We start from the raw sequence: 18110 nt of genomic DNA on the forward strand, positions 1-18110 counted from the left end.
CCAAAAAAATCCCCCTGATAACGTCGGTACATTTCCCAGTAACCATTACTGTATGTAAACATTGGTCAAAGTTTGTAAATTGCAGCCCCTCCCCCAGGGAATGTGGGGGGTAAGTCATCCCCAAAGACATAGTTATTATGGTTTTCGACTATGCGGAACAAAATGGCTATCTCAAAATTTTGATCCATTGATTTTGGGGGGAAAATGAGCGTGGGAGGGGGCCTAGGTGCCCTCCAATTTTTTGGTCACTTAAAAAGGGCAATAGAACTTTTTATTTCCGTTAGAACGAGCCCTCTTGCAACACTCTAGGACCACCTGGTCGATATGATGACCCCTGGGAAAAAAAACAAAAAACAAACAAATAAACACTCACCCGTGATTTGTCTTATTGCAAAAATACGAAATTCCACATTTTTGTAGACTGGACCTTGAAATTTTTCTATAGGGTTCTCTAATACGCTGAATGCAATGGTGTGATTTTCGTTAAGATCTTATGACTTTTAGGGGGTGTTACCCCCTATTTTCCAAAATAAAGGCAAATTTTCTCAGGCTCGTAACTTTTGATGACAAAGACTAAATTCGATGAAGCTTATATATTTAAAATCAGCATAAAAATCCGATTCGTTTGATATATCTTTTAGCATCGAAATTCTGTTTTTTAGAGTTTCGTTTACTGTTGAGCCGGGTCGCTCCTTACTACAGTTCGTTACCACGAACTGTTTGTTCGTGGTACTATAGCGTATCTCCAGTATATCCAGATACCAGTATATCCAGATACTATAGCGTATATGGATAGAATGAGTTGTGCAGCTCGGATTCTACGTGTGCTTTCATAGCAGAAATATATGTAACGAACAGTAGCAAAAGTTTCTCCAAAAACGATACAACATCAAAGCGCGCGAACTCGGGTAGGTTCCTATACCATCCAAGCAATAGGTTCAGCAGATTCAGGTTCAGTTGCTACTTGGCTTTCCATCGGATCGTATCACAGCATTTGTCATTGCGATTGCGCGAGGACGGAGTCATGAAGAGTGGCTCATATTAATGTGTTTCAAAAAGCTTTAAAGTAGAGCATAGGACTTTTCGCTACTGTTTGTTATATATATTTCTGCTGTGGGGTGCTTTAACTGTATAGATTGCAGAAAAAAAATATAACCTATCAACCAACGGAGCTGGCGAGCTTGAATCCTAAGCTCCTGTTGGGGCTTTTCGGCTATGTATATTTAAGTCTGATTTACTGTGCCAAATCTCCTGACTGACATAATGAGGGAAAATTCTTACCATCAATTAGTAGTTGGTTCCTATCTCTTGCTTCCGAAGATGGCTCGTACTGCTTGATAATTTCTATGCACTGTTCTTTCGACACACACGCCAACTGAAAGAAAGATTGATAAGCAATTGGCTTGGTATTGATAATCAATTGATAAGCATTGAGAGGCTTTAGTCATCTTTTACACCTAAGGCAAAATCTTGATTAGCACACCCCCTTGTCTCCCAGAAAATTTTCAGGCCAAATTTAAAATGAAGTTTGTGCTGATTAAAAAAATTATTTTCAGTTAATTAATAATTTATTTGCTTTAGTTATTTTTCAACTCAATATTTAGATTATTTAGTTATCATCATTGTTTTAATTTAATCATGTTAATTATTATAAGTAAATTATTTCTGTATGTAATTTTATGTTATTAATTCATTCATAATTTGTTAATTATTTTCATTTCTAAACTTCGCCGTCTATTGTATTTTAATAAAAAGGAAATTTCAGAAAATACAAATTGATTCTAACTGTTAGACTATTTGTTTGAAATTTTTGCCCCTAAAGTTTCTATGCCCGGGGCAAGTACTCCCTCTATCATTCCCCTAAAACCACTTCTGTCGATGCAACAGCGTTTTTTAGTCCCTTGAATCTTAGTTTCACTAATAAAGTTTTGACAGATTAGTTCTAAATTAGTCACATCCAACTATTTTAGTATTTGTTAAATTGTACTATTCTTTATATTTCTAAATCCATCGAATCTTGAGGAGGAAAAGGGCAGCCATCGAGAATACTTCTCACAAAAGGATTGAATCTTGATTATAAGACACTCAGCTCCCTCAGCAGCGTTTATTTTCTGCCTCAGTGGACGCATGTATCTTATCAGCAAAATTGTAGTTTATAGCAACTTTCAATTTTTGTATAAGCAATAGAAAAATTAATTTCAACTGATATTTTATCGAAAGTATTGATTGAGCGGAGTTATGTTTTATCAAACAGTTCGTGGTAACGAACTGTAGTAAAGAGCGACCCGGCTCAATAGTAACCAGAACTCTAAAAAATGGAATTTTGATACCAATAGCTACATCAAAAGAATCGCATTTTAATGCTGATTTTAAATATATAATTTTCATCAAGTTTAATTCTACCCATCAAAAGTTACGAGCCTGAGAAAATTTGAGTTATTTTAGAAAATAGGGGGAAACACCCCCTAAAAGTCATAGAATCTTAACGAAAATCACACCATCATATTCAGCGTATCAGAGAACCCTACTGTAGAAGTTTCAAGCTCCTATCTACAAAAATGTGGAATTTTGCATTTTCCGCCAGAAGGCAGATCACGGATGCGTGTTTATTTGTTTGTTTTTGTTTGTTTTTTTTTCCCAGGGGTGATCGTATCGACCCAGTTGTCCTAGAATGTTGCCAGAGGCTCATTCTAACGGAAATGAAAAGTTATAGAGCCCTTTTTAAGTAACCGAAAAAATTGGAGGGCACCTAGGCCCTCTCCCACGCTAATTATTTTCCCAAAGTTAACGGATCAAAATTCTGAGATATTCATTTACTCCCCCACAGTCTTTTTGGGAGGAGCAACAAGTTACAAGCTTTGACCAGTGCTTACATATAGTAATGGTTATTGGGAAGTATACAGGTATTTTCAGGAGGATTTTTTTGGTTTGAGGGAGGGGTTGAGAAGAGGGGAATATGCTGGGGTAACTTTCCATCGAGAATTTGTCATGGGAGAAGAAAATTTCCATGAAGGGAGAGCAGGATTTACTAGCATTATTTAGAAAAACAATTAAAAAATAAATATGAAAAACAAAATTTCAGCTGGAAGTAAGAAACAGCATTAAAACTTAAAACAAACAGAAATTATTACCCATATGAGGGGCTCACCTCCTTCTAATACCTCGCTTTTTACGCTAAAGTATTTTTAGTAATTTCAACTATTTATTCTGCGGCTTTTGTGATTCAGGGGTCATTCTTAATGAATTGGGACAAAATTTAAGCTTTAGTGTAAAAAGCGAGGTACTGACGAGGGGGCGAACCCCCTCATATATGTAATAAAAACATGAGAATACAGAAGTTCTTTACGTAAGCTAATTTATAAGTTACGTAAATCTTTTACTAATAAAAAGATTCGTAAAAAATTAAAAGTTCTAGTTGCCATTTTAATTAACCAAAAAATCGGAGTGCAACTAGGCTTCCTCCCCCGCTCTTCTTTTCTCAAAATCATTCGATCAAAATAATGAGAAAGCCATTTAGCAAAAAAAAATGCAAATTTTGTTTTGATTATTCTTCTGTGGAAAGCCAAAATCAAAACATGCATTGATTCAAAAACGTTCAGAAATTAAATAAAAAAAGAAGTTTTTTAACTGAAAGTAAGGAGCGACATTAAAACTTAAAACGAACAGAAATTACTTCATATATGAAAGAGGCTGCTTCCTCATCAACGCTCCGCTCTTTACGCTAAAGTTTTTTACTGTTTTAAAAAGAAGAATTGAGAGAAAGAAGCAAACTTTAGCGTAAAGAGCGGGGCGTTGATGAGGAAGCAGCCTCTTTCATATACGAAGTAATTTCTATTCGTTTTAAGTTTTAATGTCGCTCCTTACTTTCAGTTAAAAAACTTGTTTTTTTTTATTTAATAAAACCCAAAGAGCAGTAATCATTTTATCGTTCTTCTGTTGAAAGTAAATTATACACGAAAAGAAAATACAGAAGAATAGAGCGACTATTCATATGATATGAGCTCTAACAAAATTCTAAGAATCAACAGATTGATCTAAAAGGAAAATCAGAGGCTTAAACAAAAATAAAATATACAGCATATCATTTATGTTGTTAAAAGAGCTGATCTGCAATATCTCAGGGACAGCTATGGCTATTAGGTTGAAATTTTCTTGCCATGTTGAGGGAGTATTGAGCTAAACCAGAAGACTCTGTATGCATCCAGGTTGTCAAAAGGTTGTATCTGCAATATCTCAGGAACAGCAAAGGGTCTTAAGCCTAAACACAAAGGGAACTTTGAAGGATATGTTGAGTTATATCAAAGACTCGGTTTGCGTCAACGTTCTTACAAGACCGTATGTGTAATATCTAAGAAATGACTAATGGTTTTAAGTTAAGCTAGGTGAGTGTCTAAGTGAATTAACGGATTAGGGGACCCAGCTGAAGTTTTGAGGGGATACTGGACTGGGTAATTAAATTTGGCTTTTGAGCTGGGTAGACCAAGGGAAACCTATCAGGAACAATAAATATTTTTTTAAAGAAAATGTGGTTGCATTGATTCTTTATGCAAAATATTCTTGTTTCCATATTGAACTGCTCAAAATCACTGGCCATGGAGATGCCTCAGTTAGAGTTTCAGTACCAAGGGACCCTCTGTTTTGATCCCTTGGTCTCTGTTGGATCCTCAACCAGAAACAACTCTTGATGTACTGATTCGTGACGTCCTATTTTGATTTTTATTTCTTAAACAATAAATAAGAACTCTTTCAATAAATTAGCTCAAAATTCATTTATCTAAACGAACAATCGGTTAAAACCAAGCATAAAAACAATTCCTAGAATAAAATTTTCGATCTATATTTGACCGTAATTGTGTTTACGGCCTGTTGATGGCGATCTATTATATAGTAACACTGAAAAGAAAACGAAATATCCCTGTTTATTTTTCAAATGAAAGAAAATTATGAAACGTTACATGTTAGTTTGTAAAAAAAAAAAGAGTAATTTGTATAAAACACAATTTGCAGGAAAGTTGAGTTTCCAGTTGAAAACTAGTTTTAGAAACGGGATCAGCATAACAAAATTGTGAAAAAAAAAAACAGCTAAAATATTTAATCCAAGGAGCAAATTTTGGCCCCACTTTGGTCCTCCCATCATTTTGATTGAAAGTCTTTCCTTGATCCCATTGAAACAACATTCAACGCTGTTTCAACAAGCTAGGATGAGAGAGGCAAAGGAGGAGTACAGATCAATTTTATATAATCCATAAAAGGGCTTATGCTAGATTTGCCTCTCACTCAATCGGACTATCTGTCTTGGCTTTTTCTAGAATTAGCCATGTCTTGAAGCCCACAGCTACTTGATTTTAATTCAAATTCCTTATTTAATTGATTTAAATCGATCAGTTTTTATATTTAGCTTGTTTGATGCAAGGAGACACGTCCTGAATTTTGTAGCAGTGTTATTACCTGACTTTTTCTTCCGAGTGTATACCCCACCAAGGAAATTCTGAGCCCCTTAAATTTTCAAAATGGTGCATATCATGAGTGAGTTTGTCTGCAATGTACACACATCAGCTGTTCAAGCAGATCAATCCGCGTTAAATTGAAGAGTTAAGGCAGGAGTGGCAATCCCGCCCTTTTTTGTGATAGTTGGTGGGCGATTTAAATTTGGCTTAAGAAGAAACATAAAATGGTCTGATTTCTGTGGTAATCAGACCAATATGGTATATGGTACCATATATGGGAAACCCATCAGGCCTTTTTAGTTATGACCTATTAATAAAGCATCTTAGTTCAAAATTTGTTTACTCGCTATGGCACAACTTTCTATAGCTATATTAAGAAAGGAGCAAATAGAATCACCAACACAGTTTTGGCTCTAGTCCAAGGACAAGTGATAACCCTTCTTCTTGGGTTCAGATATGTGGATATATCTTCCCAATGCATACAATCTTGCATATCAATCCGACCAGATTTCTCAGTTTCGACAAAAATCGAGGAGGTTAGACCTTTACCAATTATTCGCATCAAACTGAGAATCGTGAGAAAGAAAAAAAAGGGCAAATCCATAGCATTGCTTCAACAACAAAGTAAGAGCCTAAAGAGGAGAATTTTTTTTTTACCAGTAAAAAAAATATGGTACTTATGTGTTAATGCGACCACACTTTGTTATAGGTAAGTAATGAAATCAGTTTTCTGTGTTCTCTCAGAGATAATCAGCTTAGCCTGAGCGAGACAAAGCACTATGCAGGCATATTTTAATTAAATATCAAACAGTTTGTGGTAACTGTAATAAGGAGCGACCCGGCTCAATAGTAACCGAAACTCTAAAAAATGGAATTTTGATACCAATAGTTGCATCAAAAGAATCGCATTTTAAGCTGATTTTAAATATATAAGTTTCATCAAAATCAGTTGCACCCACCAAAGTTAATAGCCTGAGAAAATCTGCCTCATTTTAAAATATAAAGGAAACACCCCCTAAAAGTCATACAATCTTAAAGAAAATCACACCATCAGATTCAGCGTATCAGAGAACCTTAAGGTACAAGTTTCTAGCTTCTATCTACAAAAATGTGGAATTTTGCATTTTTTGCCAGAAGACAAATCAAGGATGTGTGTTTATTTGTTTTTTTTTGTTTTGTTTTTTCCAGGGGTGATCGTATCGACTGAGTGGTCCTAAAATGACGCGAAAGGGCTCATTCTAATGGAAATTAAAAGTTCTAGTGCCCTATTTAAGTGACAAAAAAAATGGAGGGCACCTAGGCCCCCTCCCAGGCTCATTTTTCCCAAAAGTGACCGGATCAAAATTCTGAGATAGCCATTTTATTCACCATAGTTGAAAAATCTAATAACTATGTCTTTAGGGACGACTTAATCCCCCGCATCCCAGTGGGAGGGGCTGCAAGTTACAAACTTTGACCTGTGTTTACATATAGTAATGGTTACTGGGAAGTTTACAGGCGTTTTCAGGGGGACTTTTTGGTTTAGGAGGGAGAGTTGAGGGGGAGTTACGCGGGAGGATATTTCCATGGAGAAACTTTTTATGGGGGAAAATAAGTTCAATGAAGGGGGCGCAGGATTTTCTAGCATAATTTGAAAAGGCAATGGAAAAATAAATATGAAAAGTTTTTTCTACTGAAAGTAAGGAGCAGCATTAAAACTTAAAACGAATAAAAATTATTAGGCATATGAGGGGTTTACCTCCTCGTTATACCTCACTCTTTACGCTAACGTGTTTTTAGTAATTTCAACTATTTATTCTATGGCCTTTGTGGTTCAGAGGTTATTCTTAAGGAATTGGGACAAAATCTAAACTTTAGTGTACAGAGCGAGGTATCGACGAGGGTTGAACCCCCTCATATACGCAATAAAAACATACGAATATAGAAGGTCGTTACGTAAGTTAATTCGTAAGTTACCTATATTTTTTACCAATGAAAACGTTTGTAAAAAATTAAAAGTTCTAGTTGCTTTTTAAAGGAATCAACTTGGAGGGCAACTAGGCCTCCTCCCTCGCCTTTTTTTTCTCAAAATCTTCCGATTAATTGCAATTAATGAATATACAAATTTTCGTTTTAATTATTTGTGTGCGGAGAGCCAAGATCGAAACATGCATTAATTCATAAACGCCCAGACATTTAAAAAAAAAAAGTTTTCTTAAATGAAAGTAAGGAGTAACATTAAAACTCAAAAACGAACAGAAATTACTCCGTATATGAAAGGGGCCTTTCCTCCTCAACACCCAGCTCTTTACGATAAAGTTTTTTACTGTTTTAAGAATAGAGTTAAGAGAAAGAGTCAAATTTTAGCGTAAAGAGCGACGCGTTGAGGAGGAAAATCCCCTTTCATATACGGAGTAATTTCTGTTCGTTTTAAGTTTTAATGTTGCTCCTTACTTTCATTTAAAAAAAACTTTTTTTATTTAATTTAATATTCAGAGGTGGTTAGTTGTTTAATATAATTTGCTCTCAGTGGCCTGCTTTCCATATTTCTATGTGTAGTTTCCATATTTTTGCTACTATAATATTATATTATCATCATGTTTTGGTATATTTCATTAGGATTAACCTAACTTCACTTCTTTGGTGAAATCACTGTAACACGTAAGAACCAATAAAATAAATAAAGAGCTGGTAATTAGTCAACGATCTCGACCAAGTCGTCTAGTCTGCAAAAGAAAGAGATACAAAGACAGACCAATAGAATCACGAGAAAAAGAAAAACAAATCATTACAAAAACATTGCAAAAACAAAACAGCTCCATCCTAAATAAAGGCAATAAAAATTATTCGAAACTCTTTCAAGTTGACAATTTTTTGTCATTTTCTTGCTTTAGTCTTTTATGTTTATATTTGTTTGAAGTTCTGTATCTTCTTTTTCTTTCTTCTCTGTATCTTCTGTATCTTCTTTGTATCTCCTATTTGAGAATATTTTCTTTTGATATTATTTTTATTGTTTATCACCTCTGTATATTTCAAAATAGGTTGAAAAGCAGATTAGATACGGAAAAAATTATAATGTTTCCTACATTTTGAAATAAAATGTCATACACTATTAGTAATCCCGCTAATGAATAGAATAGAAGATGAATGGAAGATGCTAATAATGGGTTTCAGGACAATAACTAATGAAATTCCTTAGCAAGGCATCTAGTCTTGTTCCCTGATTCTTAGTTAGGAATAACATTCCTAATGATGCCTAAGGAACAATTATACGATACGATGGATCTTTTTGTCTCCTTCCGATGAAAAAAAAGTAATAAAAATAAAGTAAGGAAGTCCAGGCTATACCACCATTAAAATACAACAGATATTTGTTCTTGCTTTTTAGGCCTGAATGATATCTAGAACTCAAATAAATCCTATTTCTAAGTATAGAAACTGCAAACCATTTCGAAGTTAGCATAGATCACTTTCAAAATGAGATTGATTTTAAGATTTGAGGAGTCTTCAAATAAAGTATGTTGCTAAAAGTAATTTTTTTTTAAGTGTATTAAAGACTTTAGGAGGGGGACAACCAAAGGATCAAACCATATTATTTTTTCTAAATAAAAGCAATACTTTCCTTAGAACTGATACAGAAAGACATATATATAATATTGATTATACACAATTGAAGACCTTTCTTAGAATATTTGACGCCTAAAGTACCAATTCCATGTGAATCATTTCCTCTTGGTATAGTTTTATTGAATTCTTCAAGGCCTTAATCAGTGTCATAAGAGTTATAAGGATTTCATATACGAGGGATGGTCGTAATAGGGATACTATTCCACGAATTGTTGGGAGCAGGTTTCGCCTTGTCTTAGTTCATGTATAAAACGATTATACGAGACCCCGCCCTCCTCTTCTTTAATGTAGATATAAGACAATTAGAAAAAAAAACAAGCCTTTCTGTTTGTAAAAACCAGTTGACAATTACGACAAAATTATTCGTATAACACGTGACTGGGTAGTTCTTTGCTACTAAGACAAATAAAAAATATACAATTGTTGTCTACTTTTACATTTTGCACCATTCGCCATTTTCACCTTTTTGGCTAAAAAATGGAAGATACCACTATTCGCAACTTAAGAAAAATAATACATCGATGAATATGAGGTACAATAAGCACACAGCCAAATTTTCAGGAACCAAAATCGGCACTCGCATTATATGGTACATATTCGAGAATTTGGATCGAGAAGATCAGAAAATAACGGGTTTTCATGGTATTAATACCAGGCGATTAGCTTCGGATCGGTGGAAAACTATATTGCAGCTATATTTTAATTAAATATTTAGTTGGTATTTGGTGTTGGTATGCTAAGTTAGGTTAGATATTTAACAACAAAGTTTGTTAGGTGGTCGATGGAAAACTCTGGGCTAGGCTAAGAAGAACCTCAACGGTCCTGGAAGATGGAGTCTCAATCGTAGAGCTGAACAAGGCATTAAACAAGTTCGTTCGAGGCAAGTTGTAACCAACAGGACACTTCAAAGACAAAACCAATACCCTGTATCTTTAAAATTTTAGTCCAAGATTATAAAGACGAAAAAATTAATAATCATCAATGTTGAAAAAGACACTAACGAACAAGCAATGGCTTACAGAACCAAGCTACGAACATGTGGCGTAAAAATATTTTGATAATTGTCATATATCCATCTATGACAAATACGCTATGAAGATATGACTAATAAGAAAAAAGACAAGCAAAAAACAGAAACAATTGCCCAGAATGTCTAATCTGTCGTCGGTGTGTTCAAACCAAATGTGCAACAACAATGACAATGTGACAATTGTCATTCAATTGACAATTGTCAATGTGACAATGTGACAATCAAGACAATGTGCAACAACAGTAGCATCAAAAACTTGTTGAGAATACAAAGTGTAATTATAAGTCTTTGCAATGAAGTTATGAGCCCTTGAGGCCTGAGCTTCGACCTAGTTTGTGAGTCCGATCGTGATAACAACAAAAATATTTGCTAACAAGAGCCTACTCTCTAATAAAAAAAAATAAAGGAGAGCTAACAACCACTATTTATCAGTACCTCCACAACATTTTATTCATTTATCATTGCTGGAACATTAAATATAATGTAACAGCTAAATTTTAGCTTTACACCATTACATCAATTACACCAATTTAGTACCAAAGAGCAGCACACGGTGTGAATTTTTTTGTATCTGTTGTTTTACTTCTGCTTCACTATCTAATTACATATCCAGTCTTTGGTCTTAATATCCAAGTCATGAAATTTAAAAGTTCTAGAATACAAAAAAAATCTTTCTTCAAAATGAAAAATATACTAAGTTGGCATAATTTAACATGCTGAATCGAAACTCACTCGGGAATTTTCTCCGTCATATAAAAAATCTGATTTGAGGTTTCAAAACCTAAGCTATTTTTTGTTATTTTTCTTTTTAAATTGAATGGTTTAAAAAATGCAAAAACGCTTTAAAATGAAACTTAGTAGCCCAGAAGTAGCTGAAAACTCAAGACTAATGGATATCTGGTGACTTGTAAATAAAAATACACTTTATAAAAAGCATGAATTGAGCCTGTACAGCCATATTTTATCAAGACAAAGATAAGGGTTCCTTCCGTTGCGATCTCTCACAAAGCTTAATTTTATTCCTGTTTCTCTCCAAGTTTACGAGAGGCTGGCCCTTTTCGTGTTTAGATCCCCACACCCCTTCACAATGAGTTCAGTTTTCTACAAAATGTGTAAGCAAAAGGCTTTCTAAGCTTTGCAAAATAATTACTAGTTTATCTGTAAGCATTTCCTCTTTCAGAAGTATAGCTTCTGAAATTAACCATTGTTAATGAATCATTTTATAAACACCCTATTTCAATAGATATTGCAAATAAAAGAAGACAACAAGATGAGTAGTTTCGCCATCCACGGTTGAATTATATGATGCTTCACCTGCTTAGAGTTAAGTTGTGTGAAGTTTAGATGTATGATGGTTAAATTATGTTGGGCTTAAGTTGCATTGGGTCGACAAGTTTGAACACTATTGTGCAGTTTGGTAATGTCGTCAAATAGGCTTATTCTGGTGTCCCAGCGTATTAAAAATACATTTTTAGTTTATTAAAAATTTATTTTTCTAAATTTACAAAAAAAAAGTAAAAATACTTTCATTTATTAAAATTAAAAATTTATTCGGATTTTGAGATACAATTTTATTTATACAAGTAATAAGTTTTTCATTTTGTTGCTGACAAAACAGCGTTTTTTAAAGTAGTTTCATGGCACCAGGCACATTAAATGTTGCTAATCAGCCGCTAATCCTCTTATTCACACGATTTCATGTATCTATCGATCTTCTGCTTAAATTAATCAGATTCCGGCTTTGGCAACTCAAACGGCTATAATAAACCGTAATTTCGTTCAAGCATTACCAAACATGCTTTTTAGTGGTGTGAAAAACAGATTTATTTAGCTTTCTCTTTAGTCCATCTAATCAATAAGATTCAGTATGTGGCCTTTGGCTTTTGAGGCTTCCCCAGACCTTTGTAGTCTTGACTCTCACGTGCTTCCCTACTCAATGGAAACTATCTCCTGTCAATACATCTTTACGGTCAGAATACAAGGCTTTCGGCGAGAGGATGACTTTCAAAATAGAAGATATTTACAGATAGGCTAGAGTTTCTTCTAGAACAGAAGAAATGTACACCTAAGATCAAAAAAATTCCCAAATCATCACTGCTGATAGGAAATCGGGACAGGCCCTAAAGATGAGCATAAATGGAGGGTTTAGTATTGCAGTAAACTGAGCAAATAACACTACTTTAAGGTCTCTTCTACACTGATTCAATATTAGCTTCAGTATTACCAAGGCTATTTTCATAAGAATTTATGTAACTTAGGGTGAACTGGATGTCTCTCAACTTTCTTGAAAACATTTCAAATAGATTTTATTTTTTCCTCGGAGATATAACATTTTTTTTTCCTTATCGAGGCTTTTATTCATGTTTTTTCTTGTATACAAGCGTTTTAATAGCCAGATTTTGAGTTTCTCCGTTACAATAATGGTGAACTTCTTGAACTATTTGTATTTGTGTGTCAGTTCTAGCAGTATTCATTAACAACTAGTCAACATGTTAAGAATTAGATTAAAACAAACAAGTTTTTTTTCATCTGAAAGTAAGGAGCGACATTAAACTTAAAATGAACAGAAATTACTGAGAAATTACTGAGTGCAGTAATGCTATACTTGTTTGTTCTGATATAAGTAGGTGAAATTTTACCCCAAGCGTACCTACGCCATTAAAGAGGTGGATGTTTCTAATAGACAACAATCACAAGATGAATAATAAAATAACTTCCTTTAGACAGATCATCAGAATCCTGGCCTGTTGGTAAAATTAGTTCTACCTATAACTGCCTTACTGAAAACTAAATGTATTTTAAATATCTTCTCTGGCAAAACGCTAATAAATCCAAAAATGCTGAAACTATCAGAAATTAATATCAATATATACTGAACCGTCAACACACATTCAACATTTATTTTCTTTAATTTGGATACTATGGAAATTTATTCCTTTTTTGTTGATATTATGACAAATAAAAACCACAACTTGAAATAAAAATTTTATTCAGAAAAGCGCAAAAGACGTGATGATTTTTACAGGGAAAATAAGGGGGTTTATCCCCCTCCTGTTTGGGTTAGTTTCTGGTTATTCTGAGTTTCAACGAATTGTTCATGGTAATTACTATTCATTTCGGGTTTCATTTATTTATTGATAATGATGTATATTCGTTTTAATCTTGAATTCTTATTTAGTTTTAGTTCTTATCTTCGTCTTTTTAGTGTTTATGTCTTATTATTTGTCTTTCATTTAATGTAGCTCTTTAGTCTTTTTTGTTTTGTTTTTTAACTTGCCTTGAGGAATCTCTTGATTAATCAGATGTAACGCTGAGCGTTGCCTATAGTAAAAGTCATACGGCTCCAATGTTTTTTTATTTGTTTTTTTTTCCAGAGGCACTTCGTAGAGAAGGGGTCGTCACATAAGCTTCGGTGGGGGCTCTGTCGATTGGAAATCGCTAGTTCTAGTACCCTTTTTAAGAGTCAAAAGTGATCAGGGGGCAACTAGCTCCCCCCCCCCCTCCTGACCCTTTTTTTCAAAATTTATTAGATAAAAAATTTTAGACAGCAATTTTGTTAACAGTACTTCAAAGATCATAAAACAAAACTCCGGTGTCCACACAACCCCTCAGGGTCCGAGGACAGGCGTTGTAAGTTATGTCCTGGGGGCATATATGGTCCTTACGGAAAGGAAGCTTGTATAAACTTCAGGGAACGCTCATTTGATTGGAAATTGAAAGTTCTAATTCACTTTTTAAGAGTCAAAAGAGATTGGAGGGCAACAAGCCCCTTCCCCCTTCATCCCCTTTTTTCCTCAAGCTCATGCGATAGGAACTTTGAGATAGTCATTTTTTCAAAAATAGTTCAATGATCATATAATAAAAACTCTGGTGTCAACAATTTCCCAAGGGCTCAGGGCAGGATTTGTAAGTTACGCCCCGGGGGTATATGCGGTTCTTATAGAAGAGATGCTCGTGTAAACTTAATAAAGGGCTCGTTTCATTGAAAATTGAAAGTTCTACTTCATTTTTTAAGAGTCGAAAGAGAAACAAGGGCAATTAGTCTCCCTAGCCTTTTTCCCCATACCATTCCGATAGAAATTATGAAATAGGATTTTTTTTAAATAGCTTAAAGTCAGAGAACAAAAACTCCGGCGTCGACACATCCCCCCAGGGCCCAGGAACAGGCATTGTAAGTTATTTCCTGGGGGTGTATATGGAATTCTCGTATAAACTTCAGAGAAACCTCATTTGATTGAAAATTGAAAGTTCTAGTTCACTTTTTTAGAGTCAAAAGAGAATCGAAGGCAATTAGCCCCCCTAGCCTTTTCGCCCATACCCATCCGATATAAATTTTTAGCTAGTCATTTATTAAATAGTTTAAACATCAGAAAACAAAAACTCAGGGGTCGACACAACCCCCCAGAGCCTGAGGGCAAGTGTTTAAGCTATATCCAGGAGGCGTATAAGGTTTGTGTGCAAGGGATGATTGTATAAACTTCGAATGTGGCTCATTCTATTGGAAATTGAAAGTTATAACTGACTTTTTAAGAGTCAAAGGGATCTGAGCGCAACTATCCCCCCCCCTAACCCTTTTGTCCTAAAACCCATCTCAAATTTTGAGATATCAATTGTTTTAAATAGTTTAAACATCGGATAACGAAAACTTCGGGGTCGAGACAACCCCCAAGAGCCCGGGGGTAAGTGTTTTAAGTTATAAACCGAAGGCGTATGAGCTTTTTCATGTAAAGGGACGGGGTCATATAAACTAAATAAATGGCTCATTTGATTGGGAAATGGAAGTTCTAGTTACTTTTTTGTGAGTTGAAAGGTAACGGAGGGCATTTAATCCCTCCCTTGACACAAGCACCTCTTTTCCCCAAATATATCAAATTAAAATTTTGAGCTAGCTAGTTTGTTTGAAATAGTCAGACGATAAGATAACAAAAACTTTGTTGTCAAAATACCCCCCCAGGGCCCGGGGAACGGTAGTAACTTATGCATAGGGGGAAAATATGGTTTTCATGAAGAGGTGGTCGTATAACTTAGGAGGGCACTCAAAACATTAGGAATTGAAAGTTCTAACTTATCTACTAAGAGGCAAAAGTAATCTGACTGCTACTAACCCTCCCCCCTCCCTTCCTCCTAACTTTCTTTTCCCCAAATGCGTCCAATCGAATTTTTATATAGCCCTTTTGTTGAAATTACGCCAAAGATAATATAAAAAAAAATCAGGAACAACCCCCCCCCCCGGAATCCAGGGGCAATTGTCTTAAAATATACCCTGGGGGCATATAAGGTTTTTAAGGAAGGGATGGTCGGACAAACTTCTGAATGCCCCCCAGGCCCTTTTCCCTCAAATGCATCCAATAAAAATTTTGAGATAGCTTTTGTCTTCAAAATAGTTTAAAGACCAAATAATCGAAATTTCAGGGATTCAAATATCCCCCCAGAGGCCAGGGGCAAGTGTTGTAAGCTAGGTTTTACGTAGGGGGGGGGGGGTCATATAAACTTCAGAGATCTCGTTTGATTAGATTTTTGGTGGGTATCTACCTCCCCCCACGCCTTTTCTCCATAGCACCCGCGACGAGAGTTGTAACTTATATAAGTCGTAAGTTCATATAAATCAAAAGTGATCAAAAAGTGACTAGCCACACCCCCCCCCCCGGTGCTTTTTTCTCCAAATGCATCTTATCAAAATTTCAAAATAGTCGTTTTGTTCAAAATAGTCCAACGTTCAAATTACTATAACTTAGGGGTTGAGAAATCTTCCCTAGCCTCCAAGGCATGAATTGTAACTTGTGTAAGTTGCCCATTTTTAGGTTATGTGGAATAACATAAGATAAGGTTATGTGAAAGGGGTGGTCGTCCTAACTTTGGAGGTGGCTCACTCGATCGGAAATCAAAACTGCTAGCCTTTTTTAAGAGTCGAAAGTAATCAATGGCCAACTAGCCCACGCCCCACTTTCCCAAAGGGCATCCTTTAAAATATTTTGAGATAGCCATTTTGTTCAAAATAGTTCAAAGGCCAAATAATTATTCTTCCAGGGTTGACAACCTCCCCCCAGCTCCAGAGAAATGGCTCTGAGCTACTGAGCCTAATTATTGTTGCTTTGATGCTTTGTTTACTTTGATACTTTGATTTAGTGATTTACGTTGTAACTTCGATTTACGGTGCAGGGACTATAAGTTGGCAAGTTGCTTATTGTTACCTTACTACTTTGTTTACTTTGACACCTTCTTAAGTTTGATCCTTTCTTTTTTTTGATGCTTCGGTACTTTAATATTGTTACTTTGATACTAGTTTTGATACTTTGATGAAAGTTTGTTGTTGAAAAAAAATCTTATTCTGAAATAAGGAGTTTTTTTTAAACTTTCAAAACCCGAAGTTTTGGGGATTTTTCCTTAAAATCTTGCAAAAACGGAGCGACAAAAGCGGTTGGGCCTAGAGGCGCCAAAGTTTTAAATCCGGCCGGGGCGAAACAAAATCTTGAGCTTGTGAGCTTTCAGCAATTATATATTGTTATATATCCAGTATTAAGTTTAATTTATTAGTTCTTACTAAAATCGTTAATTTATTTTGGAATATAAAAATTATTTTGAAACAGGGAATTTTAACAAACTTGAAACTTTGGCAATCAAAAACAAACAGAAATTAATTTTAAAAAACTTTCCGACAAAGAAGTTTTCTAAAGAAAAGTAAAAGTCATATTAAACCTAAGATCAGAAGAAGTAGAAACCTGCAATAACTCAAACTCAAAACAGTAAACTGCGTCTTTGGCGCTTTACTGAAAACGAATTATATTGCAAATATTTTCATTTTTACTTATTACAACATTGAAAATAAGCATAAAAATGGCAGTAAAATTAAATTTTGAACTGATGAGCTCTCAATAATTAATGTCAATATATATGAAATATTTACTTTAATTATATTGGTTCTTTCCAAGAATGTTCAAGACAAATATGGTTTCACTACAAACAAAAGCTTGGATACTGCCCCCTCCCCTAACTGTAAAAGTTTAAAGCCTACTAAGTCATTAGTGCTTCACTGAAAACGAATTCTGTTACAAATGTTTTCTTTCTCAGTTATTGCACCATTGAAAACTAAAACAAAGTTACAGTGAAATAAAGTCTTGAAGTGGTGATCTTTCAACAAGTAATAAGTTTATATACCAAACATTCAGGTTGATTTTATTTGTACTTTTCAAGACTATTCAAGACACATATAGTTTCCAATAAAGCGCCAATGACACATTAGGCTTTAGACTTTTACAGTGAAAGAAGGGGGCAAAACTCAAACTCTTCTTTGTGGAAATTTTTGTTCGTTTCAAGCTGGATTTGCATATTTAATCTAAGTTTCATTCATTTAAGATTTATTTACTCATTTATATTAGTGACTTGTTTGTTTGTTTGCTATGATTGTTTATTGGATTTCTGTTCGTTTTGTGTTCCATTTATGCCTCAATAGCAAAATATTTTTGTTCGTTTTAAGCCCGATTTGCATATTTAACTTAAGCTTAACACTTTTTGAGATTTATATATTCATTTATATTAGTACCTGTTTTGTGTTTTTTTTTCTACGGTTGTTTGTTTAATTTCTGTTCATTTGGGGTTTCATTTATTCTTTAATATTAATTTCTGGTTGTTTTGAGTTTGACTTATTGCAGGTTTCTATTTCTTCTGATCTTAAGTTTAATATTACCTTTACTTTTCTTTAGAAAAAATTTTTCGAAAAAAAATTTCTAATTAATCAAGAAAAAGGGTGATTAATTGTCAGAATATAAAACAGTAGCCACAGAGCCTATCAAAGGAAATGCTAAAAAAAAAAAAAAAAAAAAAAAATAGAAAATCGTAGCGTATCCGGTTTTGTGAAAAGCGGAGAAATAATATTCCCGCATCCACGAAAAGTTTGCGTCCCTTTACCCATCCCTCCCTCCTACAACAATAAACAACTGATCCTAAGCCACGACACAAATCGGTATATTTACCAAACTACGTGAAGTTTTCAAATTTTTATAAAAGCTGCTGACTGCATGCTATTTTTA

General features: G+C 34.5%; 1 protein-coding gene across 1 annotated transcript in view; it reads right to left on the bottom strand.

Moving 5' to 3' along the window:
• The window catches only part of LOC136037494 (inactive phospholipase C-like protein 2), a 195616-nt gene that overhangs the window by 119872 nt on the left and 57634 nt on the right, over positions 1-18110 (bottom strand). The window contains exon 7 of the mRNA XM_065720211.1: positions 1282-1375. Coding sequence (XP_065576283.1) covers positions 1282-1375 — 94 coding nt within the window. The remainder of the gene's footprint in view (positions 1-1281; positions 1376-18110) is intronic.

This window comes from Artemia franciscana, chromosome 17, assembly GCF_032884065.1.
Source record: "Artemia franciscana chromosome 17, ASM3288406v1, whole genome shotgun sequence".
Lineage (NCBI taxonomy): Eukaryota > Metazoa > Arthropoda > Branchiopoda > Anostraca > Artemiidae > Artemia > Artemia franciscana.